Source organism: Zerene cesonia, chromosome 13 (genome assembly GCF_012273895.1).
Source record: "Zerene cesonia ecotype Mississippi chromosome 13, Zerene_cesonia_1.1, whole genome shotgun sequence".
NCBI lineage: Eukaryota > Metazoa > Arthropoda > Insecta > Lepidoptera > Pieridae > Zerene > Zerene cesonia.
Window position 1 is genome coordinate 2,947,999 of NC_052114.1, and position 16,123 is coordinate 2,964,121.

At 32.7% G+C, this 16,123-nt stretch overlaps 2 protein-coding genes and 1 non-coding gene across 4 annotated transcripts in view; all 3 read right to left on the bottom strand.

The window, feature by feature from the left end:
* LOC119831566 (mitogen-activated protein kinase kinase kinase 7) overlaps window positions 1–9,037 on the bottom strand; it is an 85,323-nt gene extending 76,286 nt beyond the window's left edge. Inside the window, exon 1 of the mRNA XM_038354973.1 lies at window positions 8,297–9,037. Coding sequence (XP_038210901.1) covers window positions 8,297–8,656 — 360 coding nt within the window. The 5' untranslated portion in view covers window positions 8,657–9,037. The remainder of the gene's footprint in view (window positions 1–8,296) is intronic.
* On the bottom strand, window positions 6,505–6,577 carry Trnak-cuu. Its single transcript has one exon. It is a non-coding gene; the product is annotated as a tRNA-Lys (tRNA).
* Window positions 9,038–10,161: 1,124 nt separating the features above from the next.
* LOC119831108 overlaps window positions 10,162–16,123 on the bottom strand; it is an 81,792-nt gene continuing 75,830 nt past the window's right edge. For both annotated transcript variants that reach the window (XM_038354363.1, XM_038354362.1), the window contains exons 9-13: window positions 15,639–15,858; window positions 15,029–15,174; window positions 14,356–14,673; window positions 13,713–13,916; window positions 10,162–13,224 (exon numbers count right to left, since the gene is read on the bottom strand). In XM_038354363.1, the coding sequence (XP_038210291.1) occupies window positions 13,121–13,224; window positions 13,713–13,916; window positions 14,356–14,673; window positions 15,029–15,174; window positions 15,639–15,858 (992 nt within the window). In that variant the 3' untranslated portion in view covers window positions 10,162–13,120. The remainder of the gene's footprint in view (window positions 13,225–13,712; window positions 13,917–14,355; window positions 14,674–15,028; window positions 15,175–15,638; window positions 15,859–16,123) is intronic.

The window sequence follows — 16,123 nt, forward strand, 5'->3', positions numbered from 1 at the left end:
CGTAACACCCTGTATGTAATATGTGCGTAAGACCACTTAAATAATTCCACAGTAGATACTACCTGAATATAAATTACAGGAGATAAGAAATCGTGGACGTAAACGGAGCGGCGGCGATTCCATCGCAGATTCCGTGATTTAATCACGACATGAAAATGGGGAAAAACTGATTCTTACAATCAGATCATTGCGACGTAAGAATATCATATACTTTCACCCGTTTCGAGATTTCCATCATTGAACTGGCAACTTTCAAATGCGGTGCAGAGCGTGGTGAAGAGTTCTGCGAGGTGCCCTGAATATGCGGCGTCATGCACAATCATGCTCGCATTGGGAAAGTTGAAGATTACTTAAAAGGCTTAAAAACTCTCCATTAATCACCATTCACAAAATATTTAATATCATATAATATTACAGCACTTCATTATTCATGATGCATGGATTATTTTGGACGCAATAAAAAAAAGCGATATTGAGCTGGAATAATAATTTAATTTTCATGAAGCAACCTTAAATAATTGTCCACCGGTCAGGGTTGATTTCGACAAGATTAAGTGTAATTTATTTGTTTACGAAAACTTTATTGCATCTACATACAGCCCTGAATACCATAAATGTGCACATACACCTACTGCATTATAATTTAATCATTGCAATTTTAATTAGTTCGAGATAATTATCTTTCCTTTTGCCATTGGAAAAATTGTGCACACATTTGTGTAGGCCAGGTGGACTATAATATGTCGTGAATATAAAACAACTCTTCCAATGAAAACAGACGCAAGTTGCAACCGCGTAAACATCGATTAACGGAAATTTACTTATGTGAGCAGGTTCATAAAGCCGCTGATTATACGACAATGATTCTTATTCTAATACGATGGCTGTGGTTTACGCGTATTTATGGAGAGAACAAAGCTAAAACTAACTGGATATTTTCCATTCGCAAAGTGTGTAAGTTCAGACGGGGCATTACTTTCGATTTATTGATTGTTCCCACCTTACAACATAAGCGTATGTACCGGTAACTGAATGTTTGATAAATGACATGAATTCTCGATGCTCGTGTTACAAAATTGGGCACAAATATAATCTCAAATATATAATAATTCCTTTTTTTCTTGGTAATTCATTATGAGAAATTAATGAAATCTATGGTTTGTTCTTATCATTACTATTAGCCAAAGCATAGAAGATAAATTCTGAAACTACAAATGATAATCGTGTCACCAAAAATGTAATGCGATAACATTGGTCTTATAATGTCCACCAAAAAATACCAACTCAGACCTATGTACCTCTACTTAGAAAATAATCTCATCAATTCAAACAACGCGACAGTCTTCATCGAGTCTAATTATGCTAGCAAATGAACATGATAATGTATTATGTCAGCCATAAATCGTCCTAATGAGGCAATATAACACGGGGCATTATTACTGCATTCAATAAGGTACAAATTTAAACTAGACTTCAGCATGGTTTATTTTATGCGATAAACTACATTTGCCAAATGGCTATGACGCCAGTAATCCCACTTCGTATTGCACCAAAACTATTTGAATTCCTCCAATGTATAATGTATGCGTGGCATGTGAAACTATCGAGATATGTACATTGAAATCGTGCCTTGTAGATTGACTTTTCACTGTTTATTATTTGGATACATGCTACGTCTATGTACGTTACCTTTCCATTGTCAGGACTTTGTTGGTAATTTCTGTGCTTATTAAGCGCGGTCTGTTTGACATACCCTAAGTTTTTCGTTTATGATTATGTAGTTAGTGTCTGCTCACACGGTGTCCGATATCGTAAATACAATAACATAAGTCAGTTTGTTACATTTATCGGTGAATACGAAACAATAAAACAGAAAATTACAATTTATATTTATTCAAAATAATTTACATGCCTTTGCCCAACTTGCTTATCTTTGATAGTCTTGAAATAGGCATAGTTGAATGTTGCTATGAGCGTGTCACAATATCTTAATTATAACAAATAATCAATTAGTTTCAAACTATTGTGCACAAGACGTTTATCAAGTAGGCACTCGATTAAATGCAGCCTTCAAACAAGGCTGTTTACGATACATACAATTACGATTAACCTATAAATTCGTTATGCATACGGGCTATGTAACAACTGTTTGTTTTCTTTAAAAAAAATCTCTTTCAATGCTTCTTCCAGTGTAAGATGCAGAAATGAGCGTAACACTATATTAAATATTTATTGCCTATCAACGGTGAAATAGATTATGATGTTATCATTTGATTATCTCCGGATAGTGATATTAATTATTGCCGTGCAATTAATAAATCTTTATCTTCAGATAAATAAACGATACATGCCTGTTGCCTGTTAGCAAACATACCAGGTTTTATTTAAATTTATATTTATTGAAATGTTCTGTCCCTTTGTAGAATAATTTTATAAGCATCGCCACTCGACTTTTTCAAGTACGGCTGCAGTGGACAAAGTCTTTGCCTAGGTAAACTAGTTTGCAGGCATTAATAGTAAGGAAGAAGATATTCTTTGTTTGTCGTGGATAGTAATGTAAATTAAGTTAGATGCGACCAAACGAATATTTGGATTCATTAATAATTAATTGTTGTCATATATAATTGATGCTAGCTTATTATTAGCCTGAAGCGGCATCTTTGATATTGTATATGCATATATGCAAAAACCGACAATAGCCTTCTTATCATCAGCAATTGATATGTTATTTATGCGCGTGCGTCATATTATTCTCTATTTATAACTTTATATAATAATAAATTATATAAATATTTTATTTCCTCTGTCTATCCTTTATATATCTGGAATTAATTCGACAGTCAAAAATTCACAGAGATTTATTCTAACTTGCACCATCCGTAACGCTATGACAATCAATATCGCCAACATAACATTAAAATGAAAAGTGGCGCTGCTATGTTAATTACCACCTCTCGGTCATGTCCACTGATTGCCCAGTAAAAGTTTCGCGTGTGCACACATGCAAATTGCACATCGCGTAGAATCCACACACACCGATAAATGGCGCACGCAACTATAATATACAATAAAATGCATCACAGTTAACATCGACACGTCCATGATCTCTTGAGGAACGGCGAGTTGTCGACTTAATTAGCGACGAGTATAATTAACATAGAGACATGCTCCCGTGCGGTTAAGTTAATGCTATCGTTATATTTGGTTAATGTTTTCGACTTTTTGACGTTCTCACGCATAGTCAGTGTAGAAGATTATACAATACGAGCTTCTATATACAATTAAACTTCTATGGAATTCATAAAACTCTATGGATTGTGAATTTCCTTTGTTGGCGCTCACGTACGTAAAATTGCATGCGTCTGTACCTTGGTAAAAGTTGTTTTTGTAAAACAGTGTATTTGAGACATCAAGCAAATTTAGAGTTGAGAAGGCTTAATGTAAGATTTCACATTATATATTTACTTACCTACATGAAATATGTAATTGAAATTATATTAAACAGTGCTAGAGTACGATATGAGTAGAAAAAATTAATACACCGACGTCATAGGTTTGATATACCGGGAATGCGAGCAGATGCAAGCTTAATAACCGCTCGAAGGCATGCGATTTTAAGACGCTGGAGGCTTAATAAAAATGAAATTGCAAAATTAACCGCGGTCGTGTGCGCCGGTTATTTACATCCCAAACCTGTTCGCCGCCGAAGGATCTTATTACGGGGATCCAGACACTTATGGGTATGTGTGTACATTCTACAAGTGGAGTTGCGATACCTTATAATGCATGCATGCATGATGTATGCGACTGCAGTTGAATAATAGTCCGATGTGAGTCGATTGCTGTTCATTATATATACGAGATTGATAGTAATTTAATATGTGTGACGTGGTTCGTGCACAGTCCCTGATTTTTAAGATAGTTCTCGATACTATGCGTTATGTTATCTAGACACCTGACATACACGTCATTTTCATTATTTTTGTATTTATTTAATGGAAGAATAAAAAGAAGCAAAAGTATACTATTGTCTTATCAGCCCGAATAACAAAAGCCTTGCCCTGTTTACCCGTTGTCCATCCGTCTTCAAGGGCGCGCTATACAAATAATAAGACAATAGTTGAATTATTCCGACTTCTCCCAAACATAAAGGAACAGACGGCAACAATCGAGCAAGTCAGCGCGGGTGATGTTTTTATTTCGGGCCCATTATATCGTGATTTAGGTGAAGGCCAAGAATTCAGAACGGCGGACACAGTTCCAAGCTTGACCGGTTTGTCCGCATAATACTCTCTTTCGCGAGGTGTTCTCGAAGTCCCTTTGGTATTTGTTCCTCTATAAATGTAATACGAAAGCGGATGTATAAAGAACAATTTCAACAAATATGTATGAATGGGTCACTAAATTAGACGGCGAGGCAGACGGGACGCTTGGATGGCAATATTTCGTACGATGAAATAGCATAACCATTAAACTAAAAAATATCACACATTTTTATGCAATATACGATGTGAAGTTCAACAGGATTCAATATGCGTTGTAGATATACATAAAAAGTTCAATGTATAATGAAATCACAGAATAAGTGTTCGTCACTTTCTAATAATTGTAAATCTTATCAATTGTAATCAATCTATTTATATATCTGAATGTGGAAGATAAGATGCCCCAAGATAAGAAGCACCATAGTATAATTAATGTTTAACTTTCATATAATTTCAATCCGATGTTAAGATCTCGACAAAGTAGTGAGGTTTGACATCACTTCTATAAATAACGTGATAATTATTATATATGTAGTAATTTTACAAGGTCTTATCGAAATACGGTGCTTTTATCGTTGAGGTTACTAAAGGCCGTTCGTATAATAAGACACATGACATAATTATTATAGCATAGGAACGAGAAGATAATAGAAAACCAATAAGCATAAATTCACACAACGATCCCCGTAAAGTATTACTTGTAACGGTATAAAATCCAAATGATAATTGTTGAGATAGAGTCTGCGCTACGATGCAATTTAATATTTTATAGCGATACGTAAGAACGTACGTCTGAATAGAACCGACCAGCATTGATTGCTCGTTTTAATTGACCTGTCGGAGAATGAGAAACGAAATTTTGCAATGCATTGTATTTTATTATCAATGACGCTTGAGAAGCGGATAGTAAAGGAAATATTGAGAAATATCTCTTATATTCTGTTTTTTTTTTAATTAATCCTAGTTATAGACTTGAAAATAAGAGTCGAAGATAGAAGTGCATATACAACGATGGCTGCATCAAAAAACCGAAGGAGAGATATGTAGTAATTACAATTTCTTAGAACTCAAGCAAGTAGCATCACTATAGGTCATATTATAGTGACATCAAATCATTTTCCAGAACGCAACGTTGACAGCCTCCAAAACCTCCGTCTACCTTGCAAAGTTTTACAAAAAAACTAAAAATGAAATAATCTCCAGGATAAATTAAAAAGTTTTTATCGTAATCAAAATCTTTAAATCGTAAACCGAAGCTTTTTTATAGTAATTTCTACTTTCCGTTCCCTTTTCTATCTTGAGCGATTAAATGTATTATCTAAGGAATTTTTAATATTGTGTCTTAAACGAACTGACGAAATGCGGTCGAGGTTAGGACGCTCGTGTTAGATATATACGTTACTTCATTAGCTATTAATCTGAACTTTTTTATACATGAAACCTTACAACAAATTCCACAGCCGAAGGCATACATTTTTATTCTAAACTCAAAATCAAACATTCGCCAAAATAAAAAGGTGATCCAAGTTTCAAATACCTAATCATTTTACTCATTATAGTCACCTGCTTAAATAAGTAATATTTTTTAATGAATCATATAATAGAAATGTCCCACCAAATTGCTATCTTGTGCATATAAGCTGTTGTTCCTCCAAGAGAAATAAATAAATAAAACCGTATACAGATTTTTTACACATTACTTGGACGCCCATCGAAATAATACACGTGTATAAACTACAAAATTAAATACTCGTGAATCATTTGAGCGATAATAGTAGGTTCTATTTACATTAGAGTCGCAAACCTTGCTTAGCGCGAAGGCAACATCCTGTATACGTTAAATCTGCTTCCTTTATACCTTGAACCTAAACGCCTTTTGTTGTGACAAACATTCTTCCGTCTTCATTGTGTTCTTATAGAAAACATGTGTAATATTGAATTATAAATTTATTAAACATACATAAATATCGCTAGTAATCTACATATTATGTGTATTTTACTTTTTAATTGAAAAAAAAAAATATATATAATATGAACTGCGAAAATGCATTAAATTTGAATTTGAAGGTGCATTATATTTTTTAATGATTTACTTATGAACAAAAAAAAAACGTAAATATTATTAGAATAAAAAAATACATATTTCTTTAATTTGAAAATGTTGGTGATGAAGTTTAAATGAAATAGCTAGTTACACCGTCATATAAAAAAAAATTGTTGCAAAAAAATAAAAAGTAGTCGCCCAACGTGGGGCTCGAACCCACGACCCTGAGATTAAGAGTCTCATGCTCTACCGACTGAGCTAGCCGGGCTATATTCTCACTTGTTAAATTATCGAACATTTACGTAATATTATGATAACGAAAGACAGTAAATTTAAAAATAATCGAATCATTTTTTTTTGACCAATAAATAGTTGGTTGTGTAGAGTGCAAAATAAATTATAATTTTTTAGGACCACATGTTTTTTCATGTCATCCAATCAATAGGAAGCTTCATTATCTAAGAAGAGCAATATCAGACAGATGTCAGCACACATGAAATAAATCACTCGTACAGATATGAAATACAAAATTCCACAAAGCAATGCAAACACATGATGTTAACACTGAGGCATGTCCTTTCATTTAAATTCACTTGTACTAACAGTGAACTTGTACCATGACAAATGTACCGACATGTATTTAATTATCGAGTAATGAATATCTATATTAAATAATAATTTAAATAGCTATGTTTTCTACACACTCTGCATGATAATAACTCTCGAGTAATGAATACTAATTTGAAAATTATCCACACATGTGGACTCTGAAAGAGATTCGTTTTGCAATTACTAATCTATTTCCAAACAATTCCAAAAAAAAATGTGAAATTTAAATTTCAATTTCAATTAATTTTGTTATTGCATAAACAATATCATTGGTTCTAAAGCAACAATCGCGAGGTAGTTCAACTACAGTTGTTATATGTAAACACTTCAATGGATTTATATTATATCCCTAAATGTGATTCAGTTCAGTAACAATTTGAAGTGATATAAACTTGTACATCGAAAGGTCACTGACAACCTAAATGTTTAAGTAACAATTCCAATTCTCCACTAAATGTAGAGTACCATGGCCAAGGTCATTGACAACACTGAAACTAATTATTCAAAATTAGTTCTATTCAGTTATCGTTCACTTAACTCTCAGTGACATTAGTTTTGTTTACAATTTATTTAATTGTAGATATTTACATTATTACCGTGTAATCACTTTTTAGTGACGATAATTGTAAAGATATGGTTGAACAGTAAAAAAGGGATAATTAGTGAATAATTTAGGTTGCATTATCATTCTTTTATTTTATTACTCATTACTTAATCATGTCATCCTTGAATAACCGTGAACTGACAAGCAGTTGCTCCCATAATATATTATCCGAGTTTTTAAATTGTACTTAAATAGGGATATGATAATATTATATAAAATACTGAAGCCTTAGTAAAAGTAAACAGCTGCTATATCTATAAATAGATATCCAGTGAGGTCAGAAGTAAGTTACAAGATGTGTATTAATACTGTCTATTTATTATACATGAGTTAAGAAATGATGGATGTTATATACTTAAAATATATTGAATCATTAATTATTTATTTTCAATGAAATTCCACAAAATCATCATTTTTTTTTGGATACTAATGGTTTTTTAGTAAGATTTACAAGAGGCTTTTTATAGAAAGATACATGTAAAAGTATAATGCAAGAAAATGCAGTAGTGTGTTTTGACACACTGATATTTTAGAAATTCTTGGTGTAAGGAAAGTGTATATTAATTCATCTTTTTATGATAATATAAGAATTAATTATGATAAAGTCGTAGTATTCAGATAAAAGATAGACAAAACTTATTAGAATTTAGTAGTGCAACAAATATTTTAAATCTAATTGTATTTTGTAAAGTAAGTAAAAATGCGTAAAACTCTCATTAGCTTATAAATAATAACTTGAAGAGGCCTAGCACAATTCAAGGAGGTACTACTTACTTTAAAAACTTCTGAGAAAAATCCTGATCCGATTTTCTCCAAGATGAAGTCGTCAAATGGATATAGAGCAGCTACAGCAGTCCGAAGGGCCGTGCACGACGAGCCCGTGACTCTTCGATCACCAAGTTTTTCACCATCACTAGCACTTGACTCCGCACAATCATCATCACAACACCCGCGCCTATTCCTACCACCGTTCTCCAGATAACGTCTTCCGGTCCTCGAATGAGGGCCACGCAGGAATCGTCCGGACTTAGCAGTCTCATCCAAGTTTGTAAAACTCTCTGCTATCTTCAACACCTTCGTAGGCCGCCGCCGCTCAAAGTTCCTCGACGAATCCTCCAAACACTCGTCTTGCATTCTAATTGATATTCACAAACTCGTATAGTTTATCCCACTTCGAACATAATGATCCCCAATCGCACATAATAACATTTGCTTCACAATGTTTATGTGGCGGTACTTGAAACTATGCGAATTAACATTGTTATTCACAAAAAAAAAAGAATTCGATATTAAACGACTGTCACTTTCACATATCTACGACACATTCGACTTTTATTTTGTGTTTTCTATTGGTTTTATTTAAGATTTCATTTATTTTTTATTATTATTTGAATCAGTTTGTTTTGTTAAACAAGAAATGTTCAAAACGATCAGTCCCATTGACTGGCGACGCGCGTACAAGCAAAGTTACGAAAATCAGAAGCAAAGCGAGCATTACAGCGACCACACATGACATGACATTACGTTTGTTGATGTTGGTTAAGTTGTTAAGCTTGTAAATGTTGGCAGTACTCGAGTATTCGTTTAAAAACGGTTCCGAAAATATTAATCAAACATTAAAATTGCATTTTATTTAAACAATGTAAATTATCTATAAATTTACTGTGTATTACAAACAAGTGAATTAATTTTCGTTATATGGACAATATTCTGAAAAATTATTTTAAAATTTAGCTGGCAAGTGGCAATAATTTTCTCATATTTATGAAGAAAGTGTCAAATGTCAATGTCATAATGACAATTGTATGACTTAGTAACGCACAGTCTGTAGTCAGTAACGTATCAAATGAACTGAAGAGAACAACAGCTTACAATTGAAATCCATAGTTTTAATGATTAATAATTATAATACCTAATATTGAGTTATCGTTCAAAGTGAAAATTTATTTTTATGAAATAAATATTTAATTGTCTTCAGCTTCCAGCAGCTGTAATTTATATACTACCATAGTTCTCTTAAAAATACTAAGTCACTGTATAAACTTACTTAATAAGAATTCTATTATTACAGGTAAACAAAAAAAAAAAAAAATAGGTTGTTTTAAATCCAGTCGTCTGCTCATTGATTTTCGAATTTTCACGTTATTGTGAGCACCGTCTCTTATGGTTACTGGCGTAGCCGTCGTCTGTGTTGGACGAAACGATTGTGCATGACCCTTTGTGCAGTTTTTACGCGTGTCTACGTAAATATCATCAGTTTTTTTTTGATCGGAGTCTGGATAAGATGAAAAAATTGCCATCATGTCTACTGTCCAAGTTATATAATTTGTCACGTGTCCAAAAGGAATCTTTAATAGCTCCGAGACGATTGTCTATTACAAACTTCAATTGAAAATATTCGACAGTACGTTCTATTAAAATAAAATTTAGGTGCATCTTACACCTCGTTCCTTTCATGGATAGGTCAATGATAAATTATCTGCTATATACTTCGATAAATATAAAGTAAATAAATCGTTTGAAATGGGTAATGGTATCCAGCCCCCAGTCTTTATCAATAAAAGCTTAACATCAACTAGTCGTCAAATCACAAATCTAATGGTTTGGTTAGTAAATTAAACACAGAGTCAGTTTTGCACTTTATTATAATTCATGCTGACGACTATATCCTTAATTAAATTACTGTATCTATATCACACATTGGAAACAACGTATCCGCTTAATGTATATAATCGTCACCAATATTTGTCTCACCGTGACACCTCCAGTTGCTTCCACAGAAGAAATAATCTCTCTTACATTATAAAATAACAACGCTAGCTCAATTATTCACAACTGTCTACCTAATTGCTATTAAAAATTTAACGCTCAATAGCTTTTAATACAAATATATTATTGCTGTCGCGAATTTATAACTAATTATTACTTATCTAAACTATACATTCATCTCAAAATGAGTATTCGTTTCACTTAGCTATATGTTATTTCTAGAACATATTTACTTAAATTAGTATTGCTTGATGAAGGAAATTAGCAGTTTCCTTTTTAACAAATACGTACGAATTAACTAGAAATCGCCATCAAATGGCTTTCTTAACCAACCTATAGATATAGATGGGATTGTGACAATGAATTGATTATGTTGGTGAGCGAGTTACTTCGAACAGTAATTTGAAACCAACGGATATAAAATACGTACCTATGTTACAAGAACAAACAGCAACAATAAAAGAAACTAGTTGAAAATTTACTGACTATAAAATCGGTGAAGCTCAGAAGATTGCTAACATACGTTCTGAAAATATTAACCTATAAATTACTCCTATATATAATTTGCTCGTAAAAGAAATATGCTAAATTAGTCTAGCTACTCAATAACATGCTATGATAATTTTGTACATATTTTTAAGCTTCTTGTGTAACTTGATATTTTTACAAGTATGAAAACATTGACGTTTAATATTAGTTTTTTCGTTGTTAGTTGCAGCTTCTCAACAATAATAGCTAAAGTAGAAAAAATATATGTATTAGACAGTGCTCCTAGAGAACTAATTTTTTATGAAGAGGCAATTGGACATTATTAGATACTGTTATATCATGAACAAGTGATATATTAATGTAAATTTTATATTAATGAAATATGATAAGCCCAAGCCTGTACTGGGTTTCAATTAGATTTTTAACAGCTAAGTAATGACATTATCTTGCTGTGTTTATATATGGAGCAGATTAATTTATTGCTGTTATATTTTTGTTTATTTTTATACCCTGATGATACATAGTACATGTCATTTTAATATAAAGCTAGCCATAGTAACCAAATATTTTGTGTAAAATTTAATTCACCGTGCATCGAATTTTAATGTCTAAAATCAAACAACTGTTCGAATACGTAATTTGAGTGCAATCGTAGTCGAATAATTTTATATTTCGAAAGTCTGAGTTATGATAATGCGGTTGTTGTCTGCTGTTAACAAATGAAAATAACATGGTCCATCTGAGGAAAAAATAATAGTATAAAAATGCGTTGTACGTAATGTAACCTTATTAGGAACATAGCATAGCATAGCATAGTATAGCATATTAAAAAACATATAAATGAGTATGTTCCAGGACGCTCGACAGAAGTTATAATTGTACATAAACTAAATGCGGCTAGCGCTGTGGGTTAGAGTGAGAGAGGAAGATCCTACCTACCGCCTTATTGAGAGAAAGAGAGGCCAAGCAGACTGGCGCCATAACGCATTACGCGACGAAGCGGTTAACACTCCCATTAGATTGTTATCACTTCCAAAAATGAATAAATAGGTACTCATTTGTCACTGTTTCCATATTTGCTTTGCATAGCATAATTAATATTTGATACAGTACTCAACGATCATGTTATATTACGCAATTACAAAACTACTAAACGCCTTATTAAATAACAAATGTAGAATTACAGTCTTTAATGCTGTGTTAAAGCTATATTCTTTTCGACTTCTTGCGTGATAATATTCCAAAATTATTACAATAAACCTATAGCTATGAGAGGAATTGCGGACAAAAATGGTATTCAGAAGATAAAAAAGCGTATATTAACTAAATAGATACAATGATCTATTTAAACTTAAATTGATTATAATAACAAGAAATCGAATAGAATTCCATTTTTAAAGTTCTATCGCTTTTATTTATCTGTGCGCTTTTAAATTAGAAGAAAAACAAATAGGACCTTGAATAGGTAGACATGATTATGTTTAAATTATACAGGATTTTACTACAATGTAGTAGGTAATAAATATTTTTCTTTATAAATAATTAATCTACCGTTCTTTCAGTCCAGATAGAATCATTCCTACTTCGGTATATTGAAACATTAATTCACAACCATTTTACACCATCACACAATCGATTTAAAGATTTTGACAAACATTCGACACAGAAACAAAATCGGTATCTATATTTGCTATCTTATTTTCATTATACCTTTATATTATTACGCCTCGATTTAAATTTACGATATTGTTTACTATGTACAGTGTGTAGGAGATGGTAAAATTATTATGATTAAGAGAGGTGCTTTTTGTTTTATAATCTGAAGTGAGGTGTTACCATTTTTTTTATTGCTGTTGCGATATATTATTTAAATTTAGAATATAAGAAAAAAAATGTGAAATGAAATTGTAGATATCAAATAAGGTAATTATCATAATAATTTAAAATTATTTCATTTAATATATCGTTGTTCGAATGAATTACATTATGCTTTTAGAAGAATTCATGTTAAATTAATGTTAAACAATTAAATGAATGATAGAATATAACTGTCATCAAATCTAAGATTATAGGTTTTCACATATTGCCTGAAGGACAGAATTGTGTTAAACTAAGTGCTTTACGTAGTATAAAAGTAATAATAAGTTTTCACGTATTATCTTAATCCTATAATACATAGTGAAATAAATTAGGGCTAAAATGTTTATAGAATTTCAATAAAAACATTAAATACTATCAACATGTTTGTGAATTTACATTATATTTTAATTGTATGGATATAGGAGAGGGGTGAAGAGTTCAAAGTTACAATAAATTAATACTATTCAAGTATGTTATAAATCATCTAGGTATAATGTAATGTACAATAAACGATACGATGAAAATAATGTGTGGTGATGGTAGTCTCAGTCGAGGCTGGTTGTTGGTTTCATCTTGACATTTGCCTGAAAAGATAAAAAAATATTCAAGAATTTCAGTCTTTTTAAGATGTAAATAAGTAATGTTGGTTAACTATATAGCTCAGAGTGCTGCAAAATGATTTAAATATTTTTGACTTCGTTGCATTTGTTTCCGCTTGGGTTAGATTAATAACTGTTAAAAACTTCAAAAAAATTCCTTAACGGACGAAGCCGGGAATGAGTAGCATGAGCCGGGATGAAGCGGCTAAAGCATTAGGTTGTTTATTGCGAATTGCTGTATTTTGAACTGACAGAAGCTGGCATCAAACAGTGCTAGCACGAAACGAAAAACGATCGAAAGAATAAGTTACCAATAAGCTAGCATCAAAAATTGCTGAGATAAAACGAAAAAAAAAACTCAAAAAGAAGTTGCCAGTAAAGCTGCCAACAAACAGTGCTGGCACAAAATGAAAAAGAAGTTACCAGTAAAACTGCCAAAAATCAGTGCTAGCACAAAACAAAAAAAAAGTTACCAGTAAATGTGGCATCGAACAACAGCGGCTCCGGGTCGTATCCCCGCTCGCAGTTAGTCGCGCTCTGGCCGACGGACAGTGCGCCGTCCCGCGCGTCTCTTGACACGAAGCAGTAGCGGCGCGCGGCCGTGCTGTCGCGCGTTACGGGGGTCGTGACTACAAACGACGCGCCGTTCTCATACCACCCGCCGTGACAGGTGTACGCTGGAAATTGCATTATAAAGATTTTCATTTATAACTCGCAGCCTATAAGTACCCCTGATACTGTATCCAGAAAATTTAATTCAAGCAAAACATTTTATTATCATTATTATTAATTTTTTGCATCCTCAAGATCGATGCTCTTAAAGTATAGGTTGTAATATTAAAGATTTAATCGGACTATTCCCGGGTGTGGCAATCAAATTTTCGTAAATCTTTGAATGCAGTTTGCTTTCTTTTCATAAATAACGGATATATAATTAATCAGCTTTTTAATTAAGTGTCCAGCATATTGTAAACAGAGTAAGAGCCAATAAACAACAAAACATGTTAATTATAATTTTAACAAATGTTTTATATGCATTACATAGGAGAATGTAATATTTTATAAAGGTGTTATTTATAAATAAGCATTAAAATTTATAAAGCTGTTAATACATACCAGTAACAATTTCTTTTTTATTACAAGTGGAATAAAACTCCATATTCTTGGCAGTATTACAGCCGACTTCCAATTTGTTATATTTGCTACCGACGCAAGCGATTTCATCCGCTTGTCTCTTACTTCTTAGCATCGGCATATCCGAAATATTTCCTAGGCTAAAATTGAATGATCTCGTATTGTTTACTCTATGGTTATAGTTTTTGTCTCTTTTTAATCTATGTCTTTCTGGAGAGCTGGGTATGCTTCTTTGATGTCTATGATTTGATATTGTGTATTTCCCGGAATACGGACATTCTTTTGATTCTGGATTACTTGCTGTAAAATAAAGAATTTTGTTACGCTACTTCAATGAAATAATTGATATATAATATATATTATTGGAAACTGTATTGTTTCTTACGACAATGGAAATTAAAATAAAACGATATTTCTAAATGGAAGCAGTAAACTTTTTTTTGAAGAACTTTTCACAGTATGGGGTTAAGCCACGCAAAAAAACTCTAAAATAATCCAATTATTTCTACGCCCATGACGTTAAGGTACCCGCACATTCTGATAGCGACATAACAAATATTTAAGCTTTCAACCAAAGGATAGTCATAAATTAATCAACAAGACATAATTATCTCAAAAACAATTGCTAGAAACAAGAAATCATATAATAACGTACCAACTAAAGTGATATAAGGTGCAGTAACAGCATTGAAGTGGTGCGGGGAGCACGCGTCGTCCGGCCGCGTGGTCGGGGTGCCGCGCTGTAACTCCGCTATGTACGTATCCCGTCGGTACAACACCACGCAGACGTAACGAGACACACTGGAAATGAGAATTGGAAATTAATTTAAATCTGGACTGGACATAAAGAATATAGATGCCGCCTGACTGGTCTATATTCAGAGTATGCCTGGACGTACGTAAATACGTCAAAGATGTAGACGCCGCCTAGGTGGTCTATATATTTGGGATTGAATATCAATTCACTCTAAGGTAGAGCATGTTCTTAAGCCTTCCTCATCTTTGTTCATTTAGTTTTCTTTCTTTATCATTTTGAATAATTGTTTTTGGCAGACCTGTTCTGTTTTATTTAGAAAATAATACGGCACCTGCATCTCCAGTCTGTTTAAGACAAAACCAGTCTACCATTAATTTTAGGCAAGGATTGTACCACAAACATAAGTTTCAATCTAAAAAACTGACACATGACGAGACATACAGAAAATAAATGAATTTTTGAATTCGGAACATAACTGATAAATGGAGTAATAACTAGAACATCTCACCAGTGATGTTGCCAATGTGCAACCAACGCTACCGAGTTACCGCTCGGCGAGCTGGCTTTAACATTGACACAGAACACCTTGATCTCAGCGCCTGTCTGGTTGGTGATGCGGAGGGTCGCGTTCCGCTGGTAGAACGTGTAGTTGCTTGTGAAGTCTAGTGTGTGCCAAGTGTGGGAGAACGTCATCCAAGATGGGAATTGGCAGTTGAAGCGGACCGAAACTGAAAGCATTAAGAGATTTTATTGTAATTTTAGCAGTTTTGAAAATGAATTGCTGAGTTGAATTGAACTCGTTCTTGTGTGTTTGCTAAAACATTCACAGTGGGGTATGTGTTAAATGCAGTAAACTCAAAATCGACATTTTTTATCCATCTAAAGTTTTATGTCATTTTTTAAATTACCACCGTAACATATCAAATAAATAAGTTGTTTGTCAATATGGAAGTCAATTGAAATTAGAGTTACAACTATGACAAAAGTTCATAT